Source organism: Trachurus japonicus, chromosome 1 (genome assembly GCF_045865225.1).
Source record: "Trachurus japonicus isolate A0001 chromosome 1, Traja_1.0".
Lineage (NCBI taxonomy): Eukaryota > Metazoa > Chordata > Actinopteri > Carangiformes > Carangidae > Trachurus > Trachurus japonicus.
The window spans coordinates 23,043,577-23,060,423 of NC_140907.1; the positions used below are offsets into that span (position 1 = coordinate 23,043,577).

Genomic DNA, 16,847 nt, shown 5'->3' on the forward strand with positions numbered 1-16,847 from the left:
GGTCACTGACATCAGAGTGCTAACAGCTCAATGAAACCTAGGTCTATTCATGATTAAAAAGGCTGATTAAAACAACTTTGTTAACAGGCTGCTACAGGCCGTTTCCTCTCCTCTGTGTGTGATGGGAGTTCAGAGTTGATACCCACCTTTTCTCCCTCTCTCTCTCTCCTTCTCTCCCTCTCTCTCTCTTCCTCATCATTCACCACATCAAGTGAAAACACGCATTACACATTACTCACATCGTGACTGTTGCTGTTGGGGCTGCTCTCTGACTCGTTGACCAGAGATGACTTGATGTCCGCCAGGTCTCCCTCTTCCTCCGAGTGGCTGAGCTCGGCGAAGATCTGCTCCTTGTGCGGGTCCCCTTCGTCTTTGAACGGGATCATTTCGTCCGTGGCGCACAGCTCCGGGTCTCCGCCGCCGCCGCCTGATAACTGTGGCATTTTGACTTGTCTTGTCTTTTTCTGTCTTTCTTTCAAATGCTTTTACTGTATCTGTTTCACCAAGGACACTGAAGGCAACACACACACGCCACAACTGTCCGTAACTACGGAGTGTGTGTCTGTGTGTGTGTGTGGAGAGAGAGAGGGGGGGGACAACTCCCACCAAAATCCCCCAATGTAACCGACTGACTGGGTAAAACCGTCCTCCTCTCCCGTTTCACCGGAGCGTCGACCGGGGAGTCAGTTGAAGAGGAAGCGGCGTGCGAACACGCTGCCGGTGTGTTTTTACTGAAGCAACAGGAGGAGTGTGTGTCTCGCTGTCGGCGTCCTCCCTTTCAACACGAGTGTTTCAAACTAAAACTCAGACCCGGAAAACTTGGGATGTAAGGGGTCGGAATGAGAGTCCTGTGCACGCCTCAATGTCATGAGGAAAAAATAGAAAAGAAAAAAAAAGGGAGACAAACCACGAGTTAAAATCTCATCACTAGTTTTTCAGTCAACACACGCACAGCTGGCGACGGATACGGTCCAGTAACAAAAAGTAATAATATGACTCAACGCTACAAAAGTGCATTTAGCCTACATAAAAGTGTGGAGAAAATATTTCCTCGGTGGTCCTGTGAAGAAGCGGAGTCGTCCTTGAACGCCACAGTCGGCTATAACAAAAACTCAATCACCGTCTAGAGGTGAAAAGGTAACTGATGGATGTGCAACTGGAGGAAAACACACAACAGTTTTAACGCTCAGACGAATCAACACGCCTCGCTGTGAGTCGCATTCATGCTTCAAAATACATCCTCGCAGCCGGCCGGGTCATGAGGAGGGATGAAAGCAAAAAAAAAAAGAAAGAGAAAAGTCATAAAACAATCACAGAAAAAAGAAGATACAGCGGAAAGACGCCGTGGACCGACTTCCCACTGCTCCCTGCACTGCTTCCACAGTGTAATGTAACCAGTGTGTGTATGTGTGTGTTGGTAATGTAGCTGTGCTCCCTCCTCCTCTTTCTCTCTCTCCCTCTCCCTCTCTCTCTCTCTCTTCAGTCACTGGAAGGAAGGAGAGATGAAAGGGAAGCCGAGGCTCTGATTGACACCGCACCGATTGACACTCCTCCTGAGAGAGAGATTTATACACAGCTCACAACAAATGGGCAGACAGGAGGGGAAGAAGAAGGAGAAGAAGCGACGAGGCAGACACGCGCTCTGTGTGTGATGGGTGAAAACAATCATTATAAATAAAAATTGATAATAAACAGAGAAGAACAAGAGCTTGAGCCTGTTCAGGCAGAAGAAGTGGAATTTCATCAAAACGCAAGAAATGGCAATAATGTTATTTTAAGTAGAAACACCGAGCTGAGGCCACAGAAAAAAGATGAAGAAAAAAAAAACACTCTTCATTTTTTACATTTTCACCAACCTATAGGCTAACAAGGTCGTTCAGCTTTATCTTCTATTAATTTGAGTATTTATTTAGGAACATTTGGGAGCAAAAGGGGGCTGTCTTTTTCACCCTTTAAACTGCTTTTTTCTAATTGTTTTGGTTTACAACAGAATGAGTTATTGACATAAAAATTACAGTCATTCAATAAAATGATATATTTAAGTCTCCATTGGCATCGTGACGAGATAACTCAATGTGATATCAAGGTCTAACGAAATAATAGACAGGGCTCCCTAAACTTCTGCATGTCAGCGACCACTAGAAATACAAATAGGCTAAAACATTTCAGACACCCATCTGATCTATTATCCTCTATATCAATACATTTGATCATAGATAATATTAATTCATTATTAGCACATGGGCTACACACAGAGAGAGAAACAACAACAGAATGTTTTCTACAGTTTCTTGCGGGGGGAGGGGGGGTGCACACACACACACACACACACATAGATACACTGAATAAATAAATTAACTAATAAATTAAGAATGAATTAGTGCTAATGTGCAAGAACAGGCCTCAAACATAGGGAAAGGCGGCTTAAAAGAAAAGAACTGGAGGCATTGAAGTGTGTAATATTTCATGAGAAAATACAGGAAAAAGAAAAGGAAAATAAACAAAAAAAAACACAGTGGAAGTGGCGTGCTTTCTGCGTCTGTCTGAGCACTGAGAGATTGCGTGAGAATCAAAGTTGGGATGGGGAGGCAGATCTTTATAAAGCGCGGAGGTGGGGTTAGCGGGGCGGAGCCGCGGCTCCCTTTGATCTTGCGGCGGCTGGCTCTTTCATCCCCGACTCCCCCCGCCCGGTTCCTCCCCCCCCTTCCCTTCCCTTCCCTTCCCCTCACCGCCCCGCAGCAGCACCACCACCACCACCTCCCTCCCTCCCTCCCTCCTCGCTCTCCCTCGCCTTTGTATGACTAAATTTGGTCCGAGTGTGGAGCCGGGCCAACATTTCCACGTGTGCGTTCATCCCAGCTGAGAGAGAGGAGAGAGGACAGAGAGAGAGGGAGAGAGGGAGCGAGAGAGAGGGGGTTCTCTTCCGGGTAAGGAGACAGCGAGAGAGACAGCGAGAGAGAGAGAGAGAGAGAGAGAGAGAGAAAAAAAAGATCAAAAGCTTTGGGGTTTTGGAAGCGGAGTGTGGATTCAAAAGAGCCGAGACTGGCTGCATTCCAGAGTATAGCGGAAAGCGCGCGCACTCTCACGCGCTCTCATACACGTGTACGCACGAGCACGCACGTACGCACGCGAGATACAGGCAACAACACGCGCGTTAAGTTAACAGCGCCGAAAGAGAGCGAGTTAATTAAAAAGATTTCACACAGGCAGACCTGAACAACCAAACCTTTCATTTCTAAAAAACCTTTTAACATTATATTTCATGTTTCCAGCCAAAAAAAAAAAAAAATGAGAAGAAGAAAAAAAATGTGACACAAGGTATAAACTCTGGCTGTTTTCCTTCCCACTCTGTAGAAAGTGTCGGTTCTACTTCATTACAGCGCTTCTTTAATTTAATTAGCCGCCACTTTTTTTCTGGCACCATTTGAAATGATGCTACCTACATCCGCTACCACCCTAAAACCTCGCTAATAGGAACAACCTCGTTTTCTGTAAATATGTTTTTCTTCCGTGGCTTTTCCAGCATTCACCTTGGATATGGTTTAAATCATAAAATCGGGAGAGAGGGGTTGGGGTTGGGGGGCTTTATAAGGCCTGTTAAGATGGGCTACTAAAAAGAGACAGTGCAGGCCTGCAGGGCCTGAGGTAAGAGGTGAGGTGATTCAAACTGTGAAAAAAGATTAAATAAAGCACAGGAGTAAATGATTCATGTTCAGTTTTGGTTTATTGGCATTGTAATATTTTATATAGGAAACATAGACTGTTAGCTTTACCAGTCTTAATCCCAGTGTTCTGTTTGGATACCTCAGGCCCTCTTTAACCACTAAAAACACTGACATATCACACCGAACATTCAAAAGTCTCAATTTAATGAGAGTTGATTTTAACATGATGTTTAACTGATTAAGTCTCAAACAGTGATGCATAAAGCCTTTTTTGTGTGCGTTACATTGGCAGGTGTTGACTTCCCAAATAAAATTATTTAAATAGCCGATCTATTATTGCAGTTTGATTATAATTTCTAATTTAGTAAATATCTGACAGGGAGTTAGACTTCTGTGAAATATAAATGACCTCAAACACGAAGAACCTCGCAACGTACGATAACAATCTTTTTTTTTGTCTGAAACGAGGACACATTTTAGTTATGCATCAGTTGTGTAGCATTTAAAATAGCCTATGAAAAAGGTCATATTTTAGTGTGATAATCCTGCTATTCTGTTATCTTATTTTCATTTAATGTTTAAACCCACTTTGTGGCAAAGGGTTATGTTGGTTTAAAAAAGCAGTATATAAACGGTGCTAACAATTGAAAAATCAACCCATATTTAAGAGGAAAATTTTGATTTTGCAGTTACTTTTATTACTTTTACACATACAACAGCTGGATCTATGATCAGATAGAGGAAGTAAAGCCAAAGTCCACAAATCAGCCATTTTATGTCTGACCAATGTCTGAAATATTGAAACGAATAACTAAACTACTGGAAAATTGAATCAGAAAAAAACAGACAATATATTTTTCAAAGAAGCAGACAAGGGAGACAGTATCCAAAGCACCCCCAAAAATCACAAGACAGTTGAATGACCCTATTCACAATGCAAATACCAAGGAATTAGAAAATGAAGCCACAGAATGTAGCATATTATTGCTGCTGTTGCACATGTTAAATAAAGCCATTTGGCACGCCACTGGTTAGTCCAAAAGGAAACAAAAACAGCTGCAGTGTCAATCTAATTTAGTGTCATGCATTGCAATTTTCCAATATAACCTTAAAGGGATAGTTCAACATTTTGGCAAATTGGCCCATTGCCATAATCGCTATAGTCATAGCAGTAGGTTTGTTACCTTTAATTGTCGGTGTAAGCTATTTCTAGAACGGTGGAGCAGAGCAGCAGGCTGCTCAGGGCTACGCTATGGAGGCTAAGGGAATTTCTTGGTTTTCCTCATCAAACTCATCAAATACACAACCCAACAACTCCAAAAGGCTGTCGTGGACAAGTTGTGAGCTGCACAATCACCACGCTATGAGATAATAACGGAACGTTACGAGACGGAGCTGTTTTAGAGGTAAATTCATGCAAAACCGCTGATGCGCGTTGCGTTCAGGGACAGTTTTTCAGCAAGCAGACTCTGTATTTACCTCGAAAACGGCTCAGTTTCGTAACGTTCCATTATTATCTCATAGCGTGGTGATTGTGCAGGTCACAACTTGTCCACGAAAGCGTTTTGGAGTTTTGGGATTTTGTATTTGATGAGTTTGATGAGGGAAACCAAGAAATTCCTTTAGCCTCCATAGCACAGCCCTGAGCAGCCTGCCGCCCCGCTCCTCCGTTCTAAAAATAGCTTACACCGACAATTAATGGTAACGAACCTACTGCTATGACTATAGCGATTATGGCAATGGGCCAATTTGCCAAAATGTTGAACTATCCCTTTAAAGTTTTCTTGAATTTCATATTCTGGTCTTTTAAGTGGAAGTGTAGTTTGTGGGAGTCTGTGGCGAATGGGAGATTCATTATTTAATGCTCTCTGCTGCATGGTGAGAGACCGCTGCGGCGAAGCCTATCTTCCTGATTAGAAGGCCTGTGAGAAGGGGTCATTTGTTCACTGGGATGCTACACAGATGTACATATTTCACTCAGCGATATGGATTTTCTTTTTCATCGTCTTTCTCGTCTTTTAATGAATATGGTCTGCTGCAGCCAAAGCAGTGCATCAGTAATAAGCCAGTAGAGATAAAGATGAAGCTTTTGTTTGCTGTGTAATGATTCTAGTTTAGCGACTTGATGACAAGGCAACAAACGACAGCCTTTCTAATGAAGCCGCTGTCAGAACCACCTTACGCACTTTCCCTTGACATCAAAATACATAATATTCTCCAGCGAGGCTCTGTGTATCGCAGCCCTGGTTGTTAAAATAACCAGGAAAGTTGGTGTGGAGGGAAAAGAGAGAGAGAGAGGGAAGGAGGGGAGGAAAAAAAAGAAACAGAGCTACATTAGCATTTCTCTCCTAATGAGTTCATAAGAGTGACCCCTCTGGATCTCACATGAAAAGGAAGATTTCCTGCTGCGCTGTGACCTGAATTCAGTTGTCTCTCACTTTAGATACTACATTTTGCATGTTGTATAAGGAAGGAATATAACTATACACAGGGCATAATTTATCACCAGCAGATTTCAGTTCCTTATCTGCCTGCTTAAAGACCAGAGTAGTCAATCTGCAGCAGGAAATAAATATATGAATGCTCTACTCTACACATCGTGGTGACACACAACATGTTGATGAACATAATGCATATTTAGCATATTTTGTTTTATCTGTTGTTGTTGTTTTTTTTCCCGATCTCTCATAAAGTTGGGAGAGGATATCAGTTTAGCAGACAATATGAATTGTGTCAAACAAAATGCTCTTTGTTGGAACAACATTCAGTCAAGGTCCTCTTTAGATCTATTATTGTCTCATCTTTTATCTGTTCTATTTTCATTGCAATGCATAATACTTCAAACAGAAATTACCCTAATTATCTCCAGTTCGCTTATTGTGCTGTGTATTTGTGTGTGTGTGGTGTGTGTGTGTGTGTGTGTGTGTGTGTGTGTGTGTGCGCATTTCAGCGTCTGCGTTTTGTGATATCAGTCTGTTCATTGTGTGTGATGATTCGTCAATATCGGTTCGTAAATTCACTCGCCAGGTGAGTTCAGTGGTGAAATCCCTACTCGGCTGTCTATTCCACCTGCTAGTCATTCATAACGACTTCCTTGATGTAGAAATTATAGCCCTTAGCACTCGCAGCCATCTCCAAGAAAACGACAGGAAACAAACATCAAATTATGATGAAAAGAGCTTGCAATTAAAGCCAAGAAAAGACACCATCTATCAAAAGTGCAAATCAAAAAACGGGGGAGGTCCAAAGTGAGTGATTATTTGTGCTGCTCTTTGATTGGTAGAAGATGAGTCACCGTTTTGAAGAGGGGGCGGGAGGGGGGCTATGTCTTGAGGGTAAGGTGAAGGTAGAGAGTTGCAGACGTGTGATCTGTTGATTTATGGCAACACTGTCAGAAGACTGTCTCAGACAGACTGTCATTAAAATGAAATTATCTCAGTGATGGAAAAGGAGGGGAATTTGTCATGATACTTAAATATTCTGGATGTGTTCAATTTGGCAAGGACAGCTTTGAGGATAGAAGAAGAAAGCAATAAATCCAACAACTCAGGCAAGGTGACTGACCTCATTGTGAAGAGCGCAGCAGCATTTTGAGCTAAATGCTAACGCACTTGCACTATGATGTTATCATGTTGTCCATTCAAGTTTAGCATGATTTGATTTGCACTCAACACAGATTACACCTGAAGCTGAAAGGAATGCCATAAGTTTTAAAGGTATTAACACGTAAACATTTTGACCTGTAGTCAATAAAAAGTTCATAGATCACAAGTTGTGACATGGGGGGAACTGATTGTGCGACATTTAATGGCAGTGTGTTTCTCATAACCCCATTTAATCAACTACACAGAAGGGGTGGGGGGAAAATTGATACAGTCAAGTATTGTGATATTTTGCATGGCAATACTGTATCGATATGCGGACGCCAAGTATCGATCTGAACAGACAAAGAAGTTTATCTTATTACAAAAAACTGATGCTAAAGTTTTCATTTGAAGACAAAAAAACTAATAAATCGCAATATATCGCAGCACATTGCATCATTTGCAATATTGCAAAATCGAGACACAAGTATTGTGATAATATCGTATCGCAGGGCCTTTGGTGATTCCCACCCCTACTACACAGTGGCATTGGAGGAGTCGTTATGATTCATCATCTGGGAACCATGAACATGTGCACAAATTTCATTAATAAAATGTTGTAACATTTTACTTGATGATTGAATGTTTTGACCTGTGGGTGGTGTTAGAGGAAGCAAAGTCCTAGGGATTCACCTCCTGTGCACCATTAATTTACAAGCAAACTTGCATGGCAATCCATTTTGAGATATTTGAAATAGCGGACTTAACAACTAACTTAACATTGCCTCCCACAGAGACTCACCACTAGGATGGGTAAAAATGAAACAGTGCAGCATTTCAACATTTTGAGAGAAAAAAAAATTGAATTTGAAAAACAAGTTCCCTCTGGAGGATCCACTCCTTCACTCAGTGTACAGATTACCAAATCAGATCAGGAGACTCCTCTATTGTTTTATTCACGGAGAGATAAAGAGTGCTTCATGCCAAATGGCACCTGACTCCGCCCTTCTATCCTCGCCGGTGAGCCATGCTGACAGAAGAGAGAGGAGCCCACAGAAAGCTCCTCAGAGAAAGAGAGTGAGTCAGGGATCACTTTCCCTCTGAGACTTGGCTCGCACACACAGGCGAGACGGTATTAACTTACATTCTCCGAGCTTCAAAAACCAGAGGGCTTGCATGCCGCCATCATCATCGCTGCACAACATTGAAGCAACATGCACAGACACAGTCTCCATCTCTCTGCTGGCCTCCCTCGCTATCTCCACACACACAGTGCAAGTCAACATCACGTACTGATACGCAGGTGCTGTCTCACTGCAGCCAAAGGAAAAATGCTCCTGAGCATATAATATCATGACAGGCACTCTTTCTCCTCAGTGTGTGTGTGTGTGTGTGTGTGTGTGCGTGTACATGCAGCCCTGTCCTGCTGTCACTCCTGAAGACTAATGGGCAGATTAACACTTGGCTGACTTAGGTGCCTCGAGGGAAACTGATGGTGAGGGTGTTTACATACAAACTTCACCCAGCTGGGACGGCCACCTTCTCTGCAGCGGACAGGAATTTATGGAAATATGCTGAGCTTGGCTATTGGCACCATGGGTTTCTATTGTTGACAGGGACAGCTCTGCCGTTACACCATGGTTACTGAAATATTTTGTCCTGTCTTCTGAGTGAAAGTTTAGAGGAACTTCCTTCAGTTGCTCTGTGGGAAAGGGCAAGGTCTCCGCTGGAGTTAATTGATCAGATTAGAGAGGCATGACAAGGCTCCTTCTTATTGCACGGGGGCTACATATGTCCAAGGGCTGGGCAAGCGTCCTCCACTGTGTGCTGCTGTGTTGTGTGCTACATTCTTCAGGTCCAAAGGGGAAGTGGTCCGGTCCTCTCGGTGCACAGAGCTACTCCTTTCATCCCACTGTGTTGCTGGAGAAAGCATTGAACACTGCGTCAGGCCCTGCTGTGTCGGGGTCAGAGGTCGGAGCTGACCTGCTAAGAGGTCGCGGGGCCCCCATCCAGTCTGTAATCAAGCACACAGCACACCTCGCTGACCCCGCTCCTCCGTCTGTGCCCGTTGCCCAGCCTCGGCCCGCCTCAGCTGCCTGAGATCAAACACGAAGCGGCGGTACCTCTGGCCCTGTGTTATCAGCCTGGGTGTCTCATCACATCAACACGCAGGGCTAAACAGTAAACACAGCCAGCCTGGTTTTCCTCACTGTGTGTGTGTGTGTATGTGTGTGCATGACTGCACACAGTCCCATGAAGGTTGACGTTAGCTATTTGTGTTTTACATTTTCATCAACTTTTGATTCTGTTTCAGTCAGTCATGAGTTCTGCTTCGAAACAACAAAAATATGTTTGCAAATTGAACGTGCAATATTTACTACTGATGTGTCCCATCTCTGTCTCCTATAGCTGTCGCTTGCGTTGTCTAAAATTGCGCACTTCAATGCAGTTGTTGCCGTTTTGAGTGCATTCACACTAACAAATATGGCAACATGTGTGATGATACATGACGGACTCATTCTCATTCTCAAAGAACGCAGTCTTGTCAACATAGCAGAAGTGGAAGGACAATATCATTGAAACTAATGGTGGTCTAATGTTATAGTGCATTAATCCAGGGCCTATCACTTCTTTTTTTTAAGTCAAGTGAACAAAGCAGCCAGAATTTTTTTTTTCCCCAGTTCAGTTCAATTCAGTTCAATTTCACATACTCCACCGGTGTATACAGTGGCATGCAAAGGTTTGGGCATTTTATTAAACATTTTCAAAATGACAAAAGGGAAAAAGGCCCGCAGCAAAGGTTAGGGCACCCTGCATAGTTAGTACCTAGATGCACCCACTTTAGGAACTATCACAGCATGTAAATAGTAAATAGCTTGTCTGATACCTTGGTCAAAGTTAACTGAGCTCAAGTCTCCTGGGTTTCCCGTTCTTTTGCAGATTGCTGCTTTTCCTTTTTCATTCTAAAGTTGTAGAAAACAAAAATAATACACTGATATTGCTTAAAATGCTGCAAATTATTGTTTAACTCGATGCCTTTTGTAGATCATGTAATCTTCCACTTGCTTAACTGTTCACATTAATAGAAATTGTGACCAGGGGTGCCCAAACTTTTGCATGCCACTATACTAAATGTGACTGTATCTGACTTTCCCTCTTGCTTAAGATCCCATTTGCTGCCCTCATGTATTTCCCACTGCGGTGGATGTCTGCCCCACCCTACACCTGTCTCATTGTCTTCCTTCTCCATTGAAACTCTCTGTGATTGAGTTGACACTGAATATATGAGTAAAGACAAATGATTTGTCCACTTGTGAAGAAGACAACATTGCCAACTTTTGGTTAAGGTTAAAGGAAAACTCCTGGTCTGGTTTAATACAGGAAAGGTTTCGCAGTGAGTTCAGACTCAACATGTTTATTTACATTCAAGAAATACCACAGTTCATAATCATAACCAGTGGGTTTGTTTTTGTTGACCAGACATAACCACCGGAGGGATTGTGGAAACAAACACTGTGCTCAGGTGTGTACTTTGTGTTCCAGCCCCTCCTTAGGTGACTCTGCTGTCACTGTGCAAGACTATGCAGTGCTTCATTCATTCAATAAAATGCCAGCAATTATGGTTCTTATAAAATGTATTTGTTGTTGTAGTTGTGTTAAACTTAATTCAGGAGAAAGTGTTGAGTGATTTGAAATCATGTTCCAATCGACCTGATGGCTGCAACTGTGATATTTGTTTTAGCTTTATCTTTGGTCTACCCCAACTTGCTGTTATTTCTGACTGGTTACCCCTTTGGTGGTGATAGCAGAGTGTGATTTAAGTGTTTTACTGTTTGCTGTGGATGACACTGGTGCAAATCAATCAATCAATCAATCAATCAATCAATCAATCAATCAATCAATCAATCAATCAATCAATCAATCAATCAAACTTCATTTGAAGAGCACTTTTCATACGAAAAAGCAGCCCAAAATGCTTTAAATGATAAAATACTGTAATAAACAAAAAACGACACTAATGAGAGTGAATCACAACAAAGTCACCAAAACATTACGCCAAAGCATTGCACCGTCAGATCTAATAGAGGCTTTGTCTCTATGAGCAACTCTGTTCACATGAACACACAAGGCCCAATTATTGATTAGAGCAGCTTTAGGTTGCCACAGATGGTCATTTGTTTAAAAAAAGGGTGAGATGTATTGCCTTTATTTTGTTGGGGGGTAAAATAATAGATAAAACAGCATACACAAGTTTAAGTTCTTTCTGTTTTACACCTGTTTCCTCTCAGCTGGAGAAAGCTGCATGAGTGAAAAACCTGATGAGGGCCTATATGTACAAAGAGCCCGAGCAAGCAATGCTTAACCAGGTTGGTGGCTGATTTCCTGTGTGTGCAAGCCTCCACCATCAGGATATTAACTGTTAAAACCACTGGAGTGTGATACTTACTCGTGCTGATTGATTTCTTCTAGTCTCACAGAGGAAACGTCTACAATTCCCGGGAGTTGTTACTAGAGAGGAAAGCATTTCCAGACACAGGCACATGCTGCCAATTTGACAGGTTTAGTTAGGCACCTTGGCTCCACTCCTTTGTTGTATTTAAAAAGCATCAGATGAGGGTTTTTTTTTTTTTTGTGAGGCAGGCTGTGTTTGACTCTGTTTCGTAGTGGGGAAATAACTCATTTCTTTCCTTTGTCTGAGGGTTTTCCCCCCACGTCTCCCAACATGAAGAAATTGTTGCAAATGAGTCATTTCTTCTTGGCAGGCCTCAGGCGAAAGAAAGAAAGAAAGAAAGAAAAAAGAATGGACGTTTTCTTCTGTAGACAAAAGTGATTTACTTATCCTGTCCTTGCTTGAATTATTTTTGATAAGAATGGTTATTACTGATATTTATTGTCTATAACATCTTTAGTTGTATTTTTGAAAATTGCATTGTCTTCAACAGGGTGAAGAGTGATCAAACAACATTTTAAATGCTCTGTGTGGCATTGTGCGTGAGTGATTGTGAAGACAATATTTTTGTGCATGCATGACTTGCATGCACACAAATATTGTCGGTAAACGACTAATATTGTTCTTGCTGGACTGGGTGGGGATATCAAAGGCAGACCATGTCTCCTAGTAACTGGCCTTTATTTCTAAGCTGACTCCTAACTGAAAATGTCATATTTTCCCCTCCCTGTTCCTTCGAGCTCCAACATGTGCTTGCAGGTAATATTTTTGGAGTGCAGTGCATGCAGTATGGGGGGCCCGAGACATGGTGTCTAACTCTAAAGCCAAAGCCTGTTTTGTCTTGTCGCTAAAAAAAATGTGGCCAGGAGAACATTTGAACTCTCGGCCTCAGTAGCCCAAGTCGCAGCCCAATTTGAGCCAAATTTGAAACAGTAAAATCCCAGAGGATGTATAGTAAAGTAGCTGTGCCAAAATCCTTGTTGCCCAGCCTCGCCCTGCCATCTGCTTCATAAAGTGTTGTCACGAAAGGCCTGAGTGAGATTCAGTGCCACCACACCTTCAAGAAATTTCACAAAGTGCAGCCTGGCCAAAGGGCCACACTCTGTAAACATTCATACTATTTTTCCAAGTTTCCTCGCGTGCAATTAAAATAGATATGGGGAAGGAATTTCATTCAGGGTGTGGTGACCTTCTGGCCTTGCTGATGTTTCCAGTGTTTGTGCCTTCCTACCACTGTTAATGTCATTTGCCCTCTTCTGATTTACTTGTCCTGGCTTTGTCTGAAGAGTAATGTACATAAACAAGCTTCACTTGAGCATTTCTCTGTTTTCATTCATCTCCATCCAGGTTTGTTGCGTCCTAAATGTTTAATATGTATGAAAAATGCCAGGTCTTTCAGAGTCACCAGGCACTGCGCTGTCACATCCAAAAACAAAGACGCAAGTTGGTGGTGAGCGAGAAAGCCCTGATAATGATTTAAGAGAGGCCAGTCCTCCAGAGATTACATTTAAAATGTTCACACGTTTCCACGGACAGAAATCCCTCCCACCACACATGAAACATGTGAATGTTTCCTCTCTTTGCAGACTGCCACTGGTCCAGGTTCAGACTTAAAAGACATTCCCAACCTCTTTATCGCGCCTTTGAGCCTCATTCTTATATTATTCCTCACTCTAATCCAACAAATTCAAAGACTGTTCTTGTGTTATGAGAATTCCCGGGGTCAATGATAAAATAATTGGCATGGAAAGTCTAGCTCCTCAATGAGACCACGAAATGGAAAGATGTTCAACATCCAACATAAGAGATTTTATAATTATGTTAAAGTCATTCCAGCGGTGTTTCTATAATGCCTCTACTTTATTTCTACCACAAGTGATTAAAAATTAAACAGTGTTCATCCTGCTGTTTAAAGGGATAGTGTAACATTTTACTTTGAGTCAAGAGTTAGATGTAAGGGATAATGCCCAATGAGGTGTCCATTATCAATGATTAATGGACGACCTGGAGGCGTGAACCGTCCGATGCGAAGATAATCACCTCGAAGGGCATCATCCCGCTTATACCATGGTAACTTACAAAAGAAATAAATATTAAATCAATTATTAATACTTTAATGTTGTTTTACCGTTAAAATCAGTCAAATCATCAAGTTTTTCACAAGAAGCGGCTGAGTGGACTATTTAATATCTCTCGTCGGCGATTTTAAAAAAAAAAGGAGACCCGCTGTGGCTGCTGCGTAGAGCCACAGTAACTCTGCCACAGCCTGACAGTTGATCAATGAAAGGAGGTGAGATGATGGCTTAAATGTTACGTGACACAAAGTATTCTTTCATAAGGCAAGTGCTTCGAGTCTATGTTGCCATGGTTATCAACTAGCTTTTGAGCCAGCGCAGGAATATTTAGAGCTGTAATCCGGCAATTTGACCAGAACGTCTTCATGAGTGTCCACTATCACTTTTTAACGGACACCCTGCAGCCAATCAGAATCGAGTATTCACCCAGACCATGGTATAAAAGACGGTTGTTCCTGTGGTGTAACTGTGATATTCAGAACTACGGAGTCCATTAGTGGTGACGTCAGAGGTGCGATCGTAGCCAAGGGGACAAGGTAGCCAGGGAGACGAGAGTTGAAGAGAGAGGTTACAGACGTTAGGTAAATAAAAATATACGTTATACTTACAGTTGGACTCACGCAAGTGTTTTAATAACACTACATGGTGTCAGAAGTACTATAGTTAGTGTGGAGAGAAGAAGCCCGTCGAAAAGGATCGTTGTACACCTGCAAAGGAAAGAAAGAAAGAGAAGGACAGGATGAGCCACGGAGGAGACGCTAGCGGCTGTAGCCAGCAGCTAACGGCAGCAGCAACACAGAGAGTCACCGCGGGGCCAGGGCCATGCGTTACGTTTAATATCGCAAGCCGCAAGAGTTGGACAAATGGATCTGGAGATTCGAAAGATTTCGCCTGGCAAGTAACCTGAATGTAAGCTCTGAGTTGTAGAGAGAAGTTACAGACGTTAGGTAAATAAAGATACATGTTATACTTACAGTTGGACTCACACAAGTGTTTTAATAACACAACAGTACATGCATTTCTGTCTATTATACTGTACGGAAAAAGTTTTCTTCTGTGTGCAGTGTGCACACTTTCGGTTGTGACATCTACTTTCATATTTTGTGTGTTTTTATGGATGATACAAACTTGTTAATACAGAGAACTTCAAGTGTGGTGATATTATGCTACCTTTAGACAGAGTATATTTGCAAAGATAAATAACTATTGGCTGTAGGTTTAATGGACAGAAATGGTTTAGTGCCCCCCTCATCTAACTCTCTGCCAGAAAGCATAAACATGTTTTCTAAAAATGTGGGTGTGTTCCTTTAAAGGGGAACTTTGCAAGTCTGGTAGCTTTTTCGCTGTTTTGCTTGGTTGGTTTTCGGCCAAGAGAAGCTAGGTTGAAGGCAGAGAGCCTCTATTTTCCTCATAACAAGTGATTTAACTATAACAATTACTCTGAAGCTGTTTAATAAATTAATAATCTAAACTTAATACAGGTAAAAATCTTGCATAGTTCCTTTTTAAGATCAAGTAAACATTTGGATGAACTGTATTATTCAGTCATGGACCTTTTGTCAAGGCTATTTTGAGATTATGAACATGAGCACCACTGCTATTGACCCCTTGACCCCCAACATGCAGTGTGGATGCAGTGCATCAGTGCAGTAACATGACACGTGAGAAGAAGAGAAGCAGAACATTTTCATGCTCTTTAGAAAAAGAGACATTTCCTACCATGTTGCTGTTGTCACTGGTCAAACTGAATGGAGATGTTATCGGCTGTAGTCTACAGCCATCACTATAACCATCCTGGACAGTGTGTTAGCGACCCAGCATGTGAGTTGGAGCAGTGAATATGCGTTTTAGGCACCCTGAGTGCCGCTTGGCTTCGGTGCATTAGCAAATCCGGCCAGATGCTCCGCTTGTTCTGTCAGAGGAGATTGGGCTGGATGATGGGTGAAAATGAATTTAATCTTGGTCCGAAATGATATTGCACGACTGGTCCTTTCTCGATGATATGAGAAATGATTAAATAAGAAGAACAAACAAAGGGAAACTATTTGTTTTGGGGCTGTTAGATGATGATGATGATGATGATGATGATGATGAGGTTGATGAGTGGGGAATTCTTTGTTCTTGCAATTAAAAGTGATGTAACGACTTTTCTGATAAAAGAGAGAAGATGCAGTAATCAAGAGGAATGAAATTCTTCTACAATGTGCAATCAAAACACACCTTTTTTGATGTATAATTAAAATTAGTTAATATATGATATAACCTTTCAATTGAGCATTATAGTTTAATGAAACCAAAGTTGAATCCTCTGGCACTGAAATTATTCAAGATTTTTCTAAAGGAAAGGAAAAATAGAAACATAAACATAAAGCTTCTGTATTTCTTGATTATAAATTTCCATATTGTAATTTGTGCTGATGCCTTAAAATGTATGATTGGTTTCAAACTCACCCAAGGAAACGTGAGCGAGTGCTCACAGATGCACTGTGCAAGAAGAAAAAGACAGAACCCATCTTGCAAAAGTGAGACAACAACTAGGAATACATCCAATTATAAGCACGCATGATACAAAAAAACTGTGTGAAAGATGCTCCTTAAAAACAAAGCCCCTCAACCTAGCCTTCCTATTTTGAGCAGATGACACTGCCTTAGCATACATTACACATGCATATTATCTTCGCTAATCATGCTATTTGTGGGCCTTATTGCAGCGTTGCTTAAGACGGGGTGAGCAGGGGGCTCCTTTGTGCCAGAGCTAATGATGTCCCTTTGTGATAGGGCTGGGTGTGAGGGTTGAGGACACTGGTATAGACTCCGAAGAGCTGCTGTGTGGGTCTTAGTGTGACTGGCAGCTGCAGTAATCCGCCCTTTGTGTCTTCAACAGGGCCCCACTGAGCTCCCCTGACAGGGACCGATGTTCCCAACTCCACCAGGCAGCCCAGATGGGCTGAATGACATGGAGGGAGAGAAGGAGGGGAGGGAGATAGGGAGCATCCAGATAGAGAAGGAATAAGAAAGTCAAAAAAGAGAAGAGGGAAGTGAAAGGGAAAGGAAGGATAGGATCAAATATTGG

General features: G+C 42.1%; 1 protein-coding gene across 3 annotated transcripts in view; it reads right to left on the minus strand.

Annotated features, from left to right (window-relative positions):
• lef1 (lymphoid enhancer-binding factor 1) overlaps positions 1–1,553 on the minus strand; it is a 45,001-nt gene extending 43,448 nt beyond the window's left edge. For 2 of the 3 annotated variants that reach the window (XM_085780706.1, XM_085780698.1), the window contains exon 1: positions 240–1,396. In XM_085780706.1, the coding sequence (XP_085636832.1) occupies positions 240–443 (204 nt within the window). In that variant the 5' untranslated portion in view covers positions 444–1,396. Of the gene's footprint in view, positions 1–239 lie in introns of all 3 variants that reach the window. The other variant, XM_085780690.1, reaches the window with a different exon arrangement.
• Positions 1,554–16,847: the final 15,294 nt, after the last annotated feature.